General features: G+C 39.4%; 1 protein-coding gene across 1 annotated transcript; it reads left to right on the top strand.

The window, feature by feature from the left end:
- Window positions 1-1,087: 1,087 nt before the first annotated feature.
- On the top strand, window positions 1,088-2,407 carry LOC149969071 (uncharacterized protein F54H12.2-like). The gene is made up of 2 exons (XM_090170269.1): window positions 1,088-1,807; window positions 1,970-2,407. The coding sequence occupies exons 1-2, from the start codon at window positions 1,088-1,090 to the stop codon at window positions 2,405-2,407; spliced, it is 1,158 nt and encodes a 385-aa protein (XP_090026395.1).
- Window positions 2,408-13,330: the final 10,923 nt, after the last annotated feature.

The following is a 13,330-nucleotide window of genomic DNA, read 5'->3' as shown; positions in this document are numbered from 1 at the left end:
GTGAAGAGAGATCTCAAAGATGAAATGCGTGATATAAGCATACTTATACCTCCCGGATATTACGGCTCTACCGAAGAATTACTAGAGATTATGTCACTCGATGATGACGGACAAAAAATTAACTGAAGGGTCGAGTTTTATTACAATAAACCTAATCGGCGGGTGGTTATCGAAATTAAAGGAATGAATCAAGTTTACATACCACATGAAATCGCCATTATATTAGGATTCACGAGAATTCCAGGTAAAGATGTAACTGTAGTTACTTCAATGACAGCTCCTTTTAGTTGTGATATGGACGCTGGGCTACATTCTCTGTTCATATACTCCGATATCATACAAAGTCGATCGGTTGGAGATTCAGACGTTCCCTTATTACGTATTATAAGTATTCAAGGAAAAGACGGAGACACTGTTGAGAAGGAGTTTTCTAGACCTCATTATATGCCTATTGCGCATAACAATTTTCAAACCATTGAAATTAATATTATGAGTGAAATGGGTCAGCCTGTACATTTCGAAAGAGGAAAAGTTCACGTCACTCTTCATTTTAGACCTCGAAGGACATGGACTTCTCTATAAAATCAGGTGTAAAAACTTTCTTCCGTTCATTTGTGGTTAACGTGTCAAAGGATAAACATGTCTCCGCGTAATTTAGACCATGTTTCCGTAAACGATTATAATAACTATTATTTAAATCAAATTGGACACGGATCAATTCCGGTATACCGTGGAGTAGCCGTGCAAAGAGGATATGGTCTTGGAAATATATTAGCCTCGGCATTTCGGTCAGCCATGCCATTACTCAAAAAAGGTGCCACATTCCTTGGTCGAAAATTTTTAAATACCGGAGCAAAAATTGCTTCCGACGTCTCGAGTGGTGTGTCTATTAAAGACGCGTTAAAATCTCGGGGGAAAGAGGCGGGGAAAGAAACCTTAAGAAGAGCCGCCGAAGCAGTGAGTAAACTTAGTGGAAATGGACGTAAAAGGAAACGTAAAACGTCTCCCATCATCAGTTCAGTTCGAACCAGGAAGAAGAAAAGACGTTCTCTGCTTCAGTCTGATATATTCTCGTAATTATTGAACAATGTCGTTAGCCCACCCCAGTTCGCAGAACAGCATTAGCTCGGAACTTGATTTATTTCACGTACCTTATACTCAAACTGGCATAATAGGAAGTCAATGGGTTGAATATAATCCAACATCGAACATAAACGAAAACCAAGCAATTATCTTTAGTATCGCTGGAAACTCGGAGACATACATTGATTTGAAAAATACTTTACTTCAAGCTCAAGTGAAAATTGTGAAAGCAGATGGAACTATACCAAAACCCGATATTCACGACGCTGTATCTAAAACCACAACTCCTGCGGACAAAGTTGGCCCGGAAAATTTGTTTTTACACAGTCTCTTTGGCGAAGTTCACGTATCATTGGGTGACAGATCAGTTACGTCATGCCCTCAACAGTATCCTTACAAGAGTATGATTCAAACGCTCTTGACATATGGTGGGCCAGCCAAGGAAAGTTTCTTAACCGCGTCTCTATTCTATAAAGACAAAGCTGGGAAATTTGACGAGTTTTTCAATAACGACGGATTTACGAAACGCGCAAAATTTGCCCAAGAAGGTGTGATTGACATGATAGGAGTTGTACGAGCCGATATTTGTCAACAAAATCGATTTATTCCTAACCTGATAGACTTAAATTTCAAGTTTATCAAAAGCTCAAACGAGTTTTGTTTACACACAGACGGTGAAAAATGCAAAGTCATTTTCACACACGCATCAATGTTTGTCAGAAAAGTTAGATTGACGCCAGAGATTATGTTATCCCACGCTAAAACTTTGGAACTGGCAACAATGAAATATCCAATCACCCGTACGGAATGTAATTCATTTTCAAATTCCCAAGGCAACAAAATATGCGTCAAAGACAACTTATATAATGGTCAAATACCGAGTAAGGTGGTGATCGGATTTGTGGACCAGAATGCGTATTTGGGAGACTACAAAATGTCACCTTTTAACTTTAAAAATTTTTCGTTAACTCAAATCGCCCTATACCTTGATGGTAGTAGCGTCCCGGCAAAACCGTTAAACCCAAATTTCAAAGATAAGTTGTTTATGCGATCATACGTTAATCTGTTTCTTCAAACTGGTCAATGGAATATTGACGAAGGAAATTTTATCGACCGTGATGAATTCGCCAATGGAAATGCACTATTCGTATTCGATTTAACTCCCGATCTCAACGGAAGTTCAACTGACTGTTTCAACCTGGTAAAGAACGGGAGCGTTCGTCTCGAATTAATATTCGGAGAATCGTTGCCGTCAACAGTAAGCGTGATTTACTATTCCGAATATCAATCTTTGGTCGAGATCGACAAGAACAGAGCAGTTTAATATGATCACAGTTCATAATGGACTCGCAACAACTTGAAATCATACTTAAGAATGACCCGTATACCAAATATTTGTTCAGAGGAGTCTTCCCTGCCGACAACCTTCCCAAGAATGTGAAAACGTATCCTTCACTTTACATCGTGAACACTGATACGTCCAATGGGGTAGGAGAACATTGGTGTTTGATATATCTCTCAAGGTCACTCAATTGTACATTCTTCGAGAGTTTCGGGAACAGCCCTGATTTGTTTAAATTTAACTATTTTATAGAGAAAAACAGCTTAACTGTCACGTATAATTCTGTTCAATTGCAAGGAAATTCTAGTAAAGCTTGCGGTGGTTACTGTATATATTTTGCAATTAATTTGTGTCAGGGAATAAAAATGTTTAACGTATTGCGAAGATTGCCGAAAAACAAAAATGTTAATGATCGTATGATTGTAGAATTTATGTATAAGAAATACTCAATAAATTTGTCATAAAAATATTTTATTGTTTCGTTTTATAATGTCCGTGCGCGAGTGTTGATATACCATCGTCTAAAATATAACGTTTATCATCGCACGGGTTTAAACACAATTTGTTTTGTCGCACAGTCGTCACAATATGCTTATTACTCACTATGCGCTTCATCTCCGCGATAGTTAACTTACGGTTCAGAAGACACTCGCGATATTCTGCGTGACGGACGCGCTTTTGCACAACACGTTTACACACACCCTTGCAAGTCTTTTTCTCACCTTTGGCGGACAATATAGAGTACATTTTGGGTCTCAGTCCGCAAAATTCTTCGATAGGTGTACCGTCCATTTCATCTTTAAACTTTCCGAGTCTCTTTTTATTGGTTTCGTCAAACAGTGGATGATTTTTGGGGTATCCAGAAAAATCATACATTTCCTTCTGTTGGGCTAAATCCTCGTATAAATCCGGTGTTTGGATTTGATACGTGAGACTGTCTGTAAATTACAAACAATCATTAGAAATGAGCTATACTATATACAAGAGGGTATACGTACCAGTATCGGTGAAAAGAAGTTTGACCTTTTCTCCGTACTGCGGCTTTATGACGTCATAGTGAAATCTATACATTAAAAGTTTCGATAGATCCAAAATGGCGAAACCTGTATAGATGGGCCGGTTTAGAATAAGCTTTTTCTTGGCGGAATGAATTCCAACAAGGTCGTTTTGGAAGATGGTGAACTTTTCGAACGCGGGCGAGCTAGCTTTTTTAACAGCCTTTTCTGGCGTCGTAACCAATTTAAAATCCTTACGTAAACGTAAGTTTTCCATGGTTTTACCTGAAAAAAAATAATTTAAATTTAAATTTTTAATTTTAATTTTTAATTATTTCAAAATCGTTGGCGGCCGTCTTCCTTTTATCCGTATTAAAGTCAATATATGACTTTAACCAGGCACCTTGTTCGAATTTCATAATTCGGTGGATTTTCGTGATTTTTAGCCCTTTTTCCAGGTAATACTTGAGATTGCGATAGTGTACAACGTATCGTTCTTTGTTGTTTAGGTTGGGCACCAGTTTCGGTAGACTCTCTTTAACAGGGATTTTCAGTTCAGTCATCTGGGTTTTGGAATACTCGGAAAGCATTTCCGGTTTAATGGACATGGACTATGGAGCTAACGGGTAGCAGTTATGCTCGTCGTGTAATGCATCCGGATATTCCAAATCCACTTCCAAAATAAATCCCTCAGAGGCGTCGTCGGGGCAACTTAGAATTTCGCGTTGACAGTCAGGGGTGGGTTCAATCCACTCAAAACCTTTCATTGGTAACGCGTCGCACATGACAGTACCGTACAAATTGTTACAATCTGTTTAAAATAACATCATTAAAATTAATTTTTAAATTATTTTTTTTTAATAAAATTTTTAAATTTTTTTTTAATATTTTTTAAATATTTTTTTAATATTTTTTTTAATAAAATTTTTAAAATATATATATATTTTTTTTTATAAAATTAAAAAAAAAATTATACAATTTTTAAAATATATATATATATATATATTTTTTTAAATTTATTATAATAATTTTTTTGTATAATTAAATTTATTAATAAAATTTTGATTATTCTTACCGAGATAACAGATGTAACTATCTGGTTTGGAACGGTCATGTGTTTCCAGGTACTTGTTATTACCCTGTGCGAGACGATGGCTGATCATTGAAACCCCACCTCGTATCCCTTTTTCTATGAAAAGATGCATGTCCTCATCCAGAAAAATGTCTAGACGCACCTTAGTCATACATAGGGCCGCCTGCCACGCGAAACCCGGGCCTGTGTACGAATGTGCGGGGTCTAGTCGGTAATACGTCATGCACATACGACGGAAACTTTGAAAGACGTCTGCCAGAAGTAATGTGTCAGACAAGACATAAATATCGTGATAACGTCCTTTAAAAATAAAAGTTCCAATTAAAGATTATTCGTATTTATTATTTTAATAGTGTTCATACCCAAATTTCCGATGTTGAAAGTTTTCCAGACGTTTCGCGCATGCACGTAGTCGGCTTCACTCAGAGGCTCATCGGTTAAATCGTTGAAGAAACACTCGATAGGTGGTAGTTGTGTTTCTTTAAAACGATCTTCCGAATCCATATATGAATACGGATAAACTCCTTTTCGCAGGAGTAAATTAACCTCTTCCGACGTGAAAACCGAGTTTAAGAGCGGAAACTTGTCAGTCCCACCTTTCGATAAATTTCCGACGAGGGTCTCGAGAGAAGCTGGCAAGAATCGGATGCTGTCAACAAACCGTAGTTTACCCAAGGTGAAAGAAATGTATGTTTCGCTGTTGGTAGCGATACAGTCTATATTTTTATTTTTTATTTTTGCAATTTGTTGCATAATGAGGTGGGCGTCATATCTACAAATGCTTTATATCATAAGTAAAAAATACCTTTAAAAAATATAGTCAATTAATTTACCTGCTCAGATTATGAAGGAAAACCGGGATGAATTTTGGCGCCTTCATTTTCAAATTGCAGTTTTGACACGCACAACCCCTATAGGCTCCTGTATAATGGTCATGGTCACGTGTTTTAATTGAAGTTTTCGTGAATGCTTCTTGGCAAACGTAACAATGAGTGGCGGTTTGGTAGGATGTTTCTTCAGCTTCAGAAAGTTCCATAGGGATGTTTTCCTTCAACGCTTCCGATATAGCCGTAGACTCGTCCAAAAGCATATTTAAAAACTTCAACGCACCGTCTTGGCCCCTGTAGGTCTCGTGCTTTACGAGATTTCCTACATAGTAAATAAATATTAGATAAAGAATTTAAAGAATTTCAGGTGATCAAACGTACCAGTGGGACTGACAATTGCGTATGAAAATCCACACGTGACATGTACGGCTAGGGTCGTGGTCGACGACAATGTTGCGTCTGGCAAACATGTCGCTATTTTTGACATTATCGACTCGAAATCGGCGAAAATGGTGTAAGGAACCTATATGAAACAAATAAATAAATATTTCGAATTTAAAAGAAGTATTAAATTATTTACCATTTGACTCCAACCAAAAGTTTTGAATTTTAAAATTGGTTCTTTGGTTGGCATCTCCACACGCTGTGGTTGGTGAACATTACAGTCGCGCATATGGTCTTTGATAATGTCTTCAGAATTACTCCTTTTTAGACACCGTCGACAATAAAACGTCTTGCCATTATGTTTGGAGAATCCACTGAACAAACGACTTAGGTGGCGGATCAAGACGTAATGTTTATTTTTACCGTTTGTCACCAAAAGTAAATCAATTTCTCTTGATTCGTGTACTTTCCTTTCACTCACGTATCGGGGAAAATAACCCTTTTCGTACGCGAAAATGTTAATTGATATGTTATTCGCCTCTTCGAACTTTTTAAGTTTATAAGCGTCAAGTACGAAGGGGAACGAAATACCGCACAAATCGAGTTCGTTCTCGTAACGCTTATAATTATAAATACGACTGGGATTATTAGTGGTTGGGTGTAGATGTGCTAAAATTGACCACAAGAAACATTTATTGTCACTTGGGTCTTCAGGGTTCACATTTACCGTAGCTCGTTTATTTTCAATCACGGGCGGTAATTGAAAATATGTACCACCTACGAGTGGTAAGTATTGTATAATGTTTATTTGTAAATACAAAATTCTATCCAAAACCCAACCACTTCCTAACCCTTCATAATTGTTCATAGAGTCTGCAATTTTGTCTCGACTAGAGTTTATTTGTTCGGGGATTACCTCGGGTGAAAGCGTCGCGTGTGTAAAACCCCTGAAATACGGCATTGCCTCAACGTCCGTACCAGTATTGCCAAGTTCACGGGTATATCGTGCCCGCACCACCATATACCACTTGATACCTTTATTGGTTCTCAGTTTGTTTCGAAGATACGTTTCTACCTTAGCACGGTGTTCATTTATAAATAACACAGGGTCGGTTACGCCATCTCGTGCCGTTATACGAACCGAAAAAATTGCGTCACCAAGCGCATTAACCTCCTCTATTTGAAGTGGATGGATGGCTGGTAGTACTGCCGGTGGGTCAGCTGGTAGCACTGCTGGTGGATTAGCTGGTAGCACTGGTGGTTGTTGACCAACTGGAAGGGCAATGGGTAAGTTAACGGGTGGGTTAGCGGGTGAGTTAGTGGGTTGGTTAGTAGATAGGTTAGTGGATGGGTTAGTGAATGGGTTAGGAGCGTCGACGGCTTGCTGGTCAACAACGGCTGAACCAACTGCGGTTGGTTGTTGGTGTTGGGCTTGAATATTATCCCAATGCTCACCAAGCCATTCGTCTTCGGCTTGAGAGTCTAATAGATGGTTTAAGGGATCCGATTGATGAATCACTTTGTCTTCTTGACCATCTATATAAAAAAAAACTTTATGTAACAAATAATAAAATTTTCTTGAAGAAACTTACCATTTTTAACTCTTTTACGAGAAAAAGATTCGGGTGATGAGACCCTTTTTACAGGCGAGTTTGGTGGTGGTAATTCATGTGGTGCGCCTGAACGAGTGAATGATGGGTTGGCAACGATACGAGGTGTCAGATCGGGCTGTGAAATCCTCTCAGAGATCGGGGACAGCTCTGGCCGGGAAAACGTTTCGGATCTCGGGGACGGCTGGGTCCTCGAAGACGGTCCGGGTTGGAGAAACGTCATCGGCGGCGGTGGATGCGGAGAATTCAGTACCGTAACGGGGACCGCCCCGTGATTAAAATTACGTTGGTGACGATTTAAAAGGTCGCGTCTCGAAAATGACTTATCACACACGGGACATTTTAACCTGGTATTACCATGAACTGATATCATATGACGGTTGAAATTTCCCTTTTGGGAGAAAACGTTTGAACAGATACTACACGAATACATCTTGAATATACCTTTTTCACCTCGTACCAGGACTTTTTATACCCTTTTTAGATTTGAAAACTTCACCCTCACCCCGCCTTTGCGCGTTCACCACCAGTTCGCCACCAAGATTCTCATTGGTTAAAAATGACGTATACCTAAACGGTGTCCGAGAGGGCGGTGAATTCTATGTTTACCCCAAACACAATATTGAGCAATTTTTGAGGAGCATCTCTCTTTTTCCCTATTGGCTGAAAGTGACGTATTCCAAATTAAGGTGTCCAGTTAGGATAATGGGTTTCTTCGGGACACTTTGGCACTCTCTATAGCTTTACACGTTCGCCACCTCTGATGTCTTATCTTTACTCGTTCTCCACCCAACGAAAAGCGGGGACTTTCAATCAGGAATAAAACCCTTCTTTTCGGTAGGAAATTAATAATACAGAGAAAGGCTGCTACCTTCTATAAACCTTTCATTTTAGCGGGGTACAGCCTGTACGTTTTCTTATGCACCACTCTCTATAGCGTTACAAGTTCACCACCCAACGGAAGCGGGGTCTGTCAGTCAGGATTATAACCCTTCTTTTCGACGAGGGGGTAAAGGGATGAGCGTCAACCATTAATACACAAAAGGCTGCTGCCTTTACACGTTCACCACTCAACTGTAGCTTTGGCTGTTCATTGCCGACACCGCTCTGCCTTTGTACGTTCACCACCTAAGTATTGCGTCACTCTTTCGTTAAACATAACTTTGCTAGTTCACCCTACCTTTGGCTGTTCACCACCACGGTACTCGCGGGCGGTGCGGGCGGGACGGCGGTGCGGGAGGAATTGGAGGAATGGGGGGAGCAGGAGGAATTGGAGGAATAGGAGGAATGGGAGGATTGGGTGGTGGCCTTCCACTGTATGTTTTGGGACCCGCTCGAAGACCCTACTAACGCGTCGGCTCACGTGTATAAGGAACATACTAATGTTAATTTTCGATAATATATTTTAAGGTAAAATATGAAATGTTACTAAAACTAATTATAAGAAGATAATATTATTATAATTATAATCCTCTTATGGTATAAATAATTAAAATTATATGTCATATTTTTATAATACCGGTCAATTGTAAAGCTTCTCATAAAATTATCTTTTGGAAAAAGATGAAAACTCATTCCTTTAGAACTATACATATTACTTTTGCAGTACGGTATGCAACAAGTGTTTCCTTTTAACTAGGTAACTTTTTTGGCATGTTAAGGCTTAGCAAAAAACCGCTGTTACGTTCGAGAAAGTTTCCAGCTTTCTAATATTTCAACAAGCACTCTATTAATAATAACTTATGAGTCCTGGCTGTCGGAAATATTACTTCTTGGCAGATTCTGGGAAGAGGTTTTATTTAAGCGCCTATTTGTCCATGGGCCAACCCATTCGCTGAATTCCATGAACTAGGAATTTCCCGCTATAAACCATACTATAAACTATCGGCGAACAGCGCCACGCTCAGTTTTATATTTGCTTCAATTCAAAAACTATTCTAAAAATAATTTTCCACTAGGGGCCCAAGGGGCACTCAAAGCCGAGATATATTTTTGTTCGTAGGTTAACATAGAAACTTTACCGAATGGGTTGGCTGCTATTGCGCGAGTGTCGAAGTTAGCCCTTTTCGTAATTTTATGCGCGCCTGCACCATAGAAATAGAAAATAAAATAGAAGCACTGCATTTTCCGCCAATCCCAAGGGAAACAGGCGAGCTAGAAGGCTGACATTAGGGTGGAATCGCGACGTACACGCCATCTGACAAACGCATTAAACATTGTCGCCATGGCTACGACGCGAATTTCGAAGAGGAGCAAAGGCGAAAAACCGTTTTTGCAGAACTTTAAAGGTTGGCAAAACCACAATCTGACGGTAAGCGTTAACCGTTGGTGCGGTTGTTTTTTTTTCGTTAACGCTCACCGTCGTGACGGTTTCAACTTAGTTTCATTGGAAATGTTATTATTGTAATGTTTATGTGTAGTGTGGGAATGTTAAGTTATGGCGGTTGTGGGTGATTATTTTGTTGTGTATGCGTTTTGTATGTATTGGTGTTTGTTCTCCAACTTCTTTATACTGACTTTAGGGACGGACCGAGTGCTGAGGGTTACGATAACCGTCTCAACGTCCAAATGGCAGGGTTTCCACCAATTGTTTACGGTATTCGTCTTAGTATCAATTTAGCGATCGCATCGAGCGGAATTCGAAGCCGAGCCCTCCTGCATGACAGGCGAGTGTTCTACCACAGAACCACCGATACATGTTAGAGCCTTATTTCCGTATCAAAAGATTAACAAGGCGTTCAATATACTAACACGTTCCTTTTTTGTCTTGAAAATATAGCTTTTGGCCCAAAAAGCTGAAACGAACAAGTTGGCAAGCCAAAATATACCTCTCCTCGGAAGAATTGTCCCTAGTGGTATTAATTTCTCGAGATAACCCTTAAAGATATATCTCCGCAATTTAGAGTTATTTGTTAAAAATATTAACCCATTTCTATCCCGCCCGGTATAAAATTTTAATTATAATTAAAATAATTGAGACGAAACGACCAATTTTAATTTATTCAGAATATCATAAGTTAAGTAGTTACAACAGTAAGTTAGACGTACTATAACAATGCACAATTGAATTAAACCCTTTTACAGAACAAGTTTATCAGTTAAATATAATACGAAGCAAATTTTAATGAAATATCTACAGAGGCTTTTTGGAATTACTCGCTTACGAAATACTTGCCGCATCTTTAACGCTCATTTTATTTCAACACTCGCCCTTGATGAAGATACCGTAGATATCTGGTAGTGGACGACTCGTTCACTTCCTGTTGACGTTGTGACGCATACCACATGAAAAAGACCAATGCCGTCCAATTTCCAATATCATATAATGACTCGCACACCCAAGAAATCATTGACTGCGTTAGAAATCGTAGATATCCAAATATCCACACCAAATGTATTTACAAGAAGCAAAAACCTTACCATCAACAAAGCACAGAGAGCCACTTGACTAACCGCCAGCTCTTAAAGCAATTAACGTTAAATTATCTCCTTTGAATTAACACAACTATATATAGGTCGTTAAGAAAGTGGACCACCCACAGGGTCTACCCTTTAACCCTCTAATCTCGGCTGACTGCGCTAAAACAAGATTTAACCTTTAAAAAAACCAGATTAGGCCTTCATAAATTCATTAATAAAAAAAGACTTTATTACCTATTATGCTTACGATGCGTGTCTTAATTTCAGTAAACCTAAGGAGCTATCGGTGGTTCTGTGGTAGAGCGCTCGACTGCCAAGCCGAATGGTCTGGGTTCGAAACCTGGGTGGCGCATTTGTTTTTAATCAATAGTGAAACGCTAAATTAGAATTTCTTCGATGCAATAATTTCAATTTCAATTCTATTTCAATTAAACCAAAATTTCGTACTCTATTAAATACGCTTCCGATAAAGCTGAAGGTCTAATTTTCAATAAGGCGTAACAAGTGTCGGTGGTTCTGTGGTAGAACGTCCGCCTGTCAATCAGGAGGTCTCGGGTTCAAATCCCGCCCGATGCGATCGCAAATTGATACTAAGACGAATACCGTGTACAACTGGTGGAAACCCTGCCATTGGACGTTGAGAGGTAGCATTACACTCAGCACTCGGTCCGTCCCAAAGTCATTAAGAAGAAGTTGGAGAGAAAACGCCCATATAAACACGACAGACTCAACATGCACATCCATCAGAACACAAACACAACAAATTCAACACTCACAACCTATGCATAAACATTACAAAAACGTAATACACCAAACCGTCACGACGGTGAGCGAAAAAACACCATTCAAACCAAACCGCAAATGCATCCGTTAACGCTCACCGTCACACGGTGGTTTTGCCAACCGTTTGAGAAACTGCGTACACTTTGCACCGAAAATGCGAACGCGTTCGCAGTCCTGACAGACAGACACACCCACAGACCCACCCACAGACCCACAGACAGACACGGTCGTTGTATAACCCCTCCTAGGGGACTTTGTCCCCTCGGAGAGGTAAAAATTACGCCAGGTGTTTGGGTTTGAATTTTCGCCGCCATCTTAGGGATATAGTATAACGTTACTTCTGCGTATTTCGAATGTGCGTGACGTGGAGGGTATTTTCACGTTTTATTAGGATCAGTTTTTTACCTCTCCGAGGGGACAAAGTTATACAACGACCGTGTCTGTCTGTGGGTGGGTCTGTGTGTCTGTCAGGCCTGCGAACGCGTTCGCATTTTCGGTGCAAAGTGTAATCACTGCGTACGCAGTTTCTCGAGATCTCTGCGTTCGCAGTTGCTAGTAATTAGGGAACAAAGTCGAAAAACCGTGTTTGCAAAACCACCGTGGGACGGTGAGCGTTAACGGATTAATTTGCAGTCGGGGTTGGTTTGGTGGTTTTTTTTCGTCAACGCTCGCCGTCACGACAGGTTTAATTCAGTGGTTTGGATATTTCGCTATTGTAATGTTTATGTGTAGGGTGGTAATGTTGTGTTATTGTTATGACGTTTGTGGGTGTTGAGTTTGTGGTGTGTATGTACGGGTGGTATCTCTCCAACTCTTTCTTATTGACTTTTGGGACGGACCGAGTGCTGAGTGTAATGCTACCTCTCAACATCCAATGGCAGGGTTTCCACCAATTGTTCACGGTATTCGTCTTAGTATCAATTTGCGATCGCATCGGGCGGGTTTCGAACCCGAGACCGCCTGTTTGACAGGCGGACGTTCTACCACAGAACCACCGACACTTATTACGTTTCATTAAAAATTAGACCTTCAGCTTTATCGAAAGCGTATTTAATAGAGTACGAAATTTTGGTTTAATTGAAATAGAGCAAGATTTCGTGGAAGATTTAAATTATTGCATCGAAGAAATTCTAATTTAGCGATTTCTCTATTGATTAAAAACAAATGCGTCACCCAGGTTTCGAACCCGGGCCGTTCAGTTAGGCAGTCGAGCGCTCTACCACAGAACCAACGATAACTTCAAGCTATACTGCAAATAAGACACTCATTGTAAGCATAATAGTTAACAAAGTCTTGAATTTTTTTACGAATGAAATATACCTCTCCTCGGAAGAATTGTCCCTAGTGGTATTAATTTCTTGAGATAACTCTTTAAGATATTTCTCCGCAATTTAGAGTTATTTGTTAAAAATGTTATCCCAGTTCTATCCCGCCCGGTATAAAATTTTAATTATAATTAAAATAATTGAGACGAAACGACCAATCTGAATTTATTCAGAATATCATAAGTTAGTTGTTACAACAGTGAGTTAGACGTACTATAACACTGCACAATTGAATTTAACCCTATTTACGGTACAAGTTTATCAGTTAAATATAATACGAAGCCAATTTTAATGAAAGAAATATCTACAGAGGGTATTATAACGACCGTTTGCTTTTTGGTTTATAATTTTAACGGAATCGGGCCGATTTTAATTAAACGATAGATTATCGAAATTTTGTTAAAAGAAATTCCCTAAGGCCGCGCGATAAATTTACGAGAATAATTTCCCGTCGCCGTTATATCGAAA

This window comes from Leiobunum rupestre, chromosome 1, assembly GCF_980474605.1.
Source record: "Leiobunum rupestre chromosome 1, qqLeiRupe1.1.hap1, whole genome shotgun sequence".
Classification (NCBI taxonomy): domain Eukaryota; kingdom Metazoa; phylum Arthropoda; class Arachnida; order Opiliones; family Sclerosomatidae; genus Leiobunum; species Leiobunum rupestre.
This window is presented reverse-complemented; position numbering and strand designations above follow the sequence as displayed.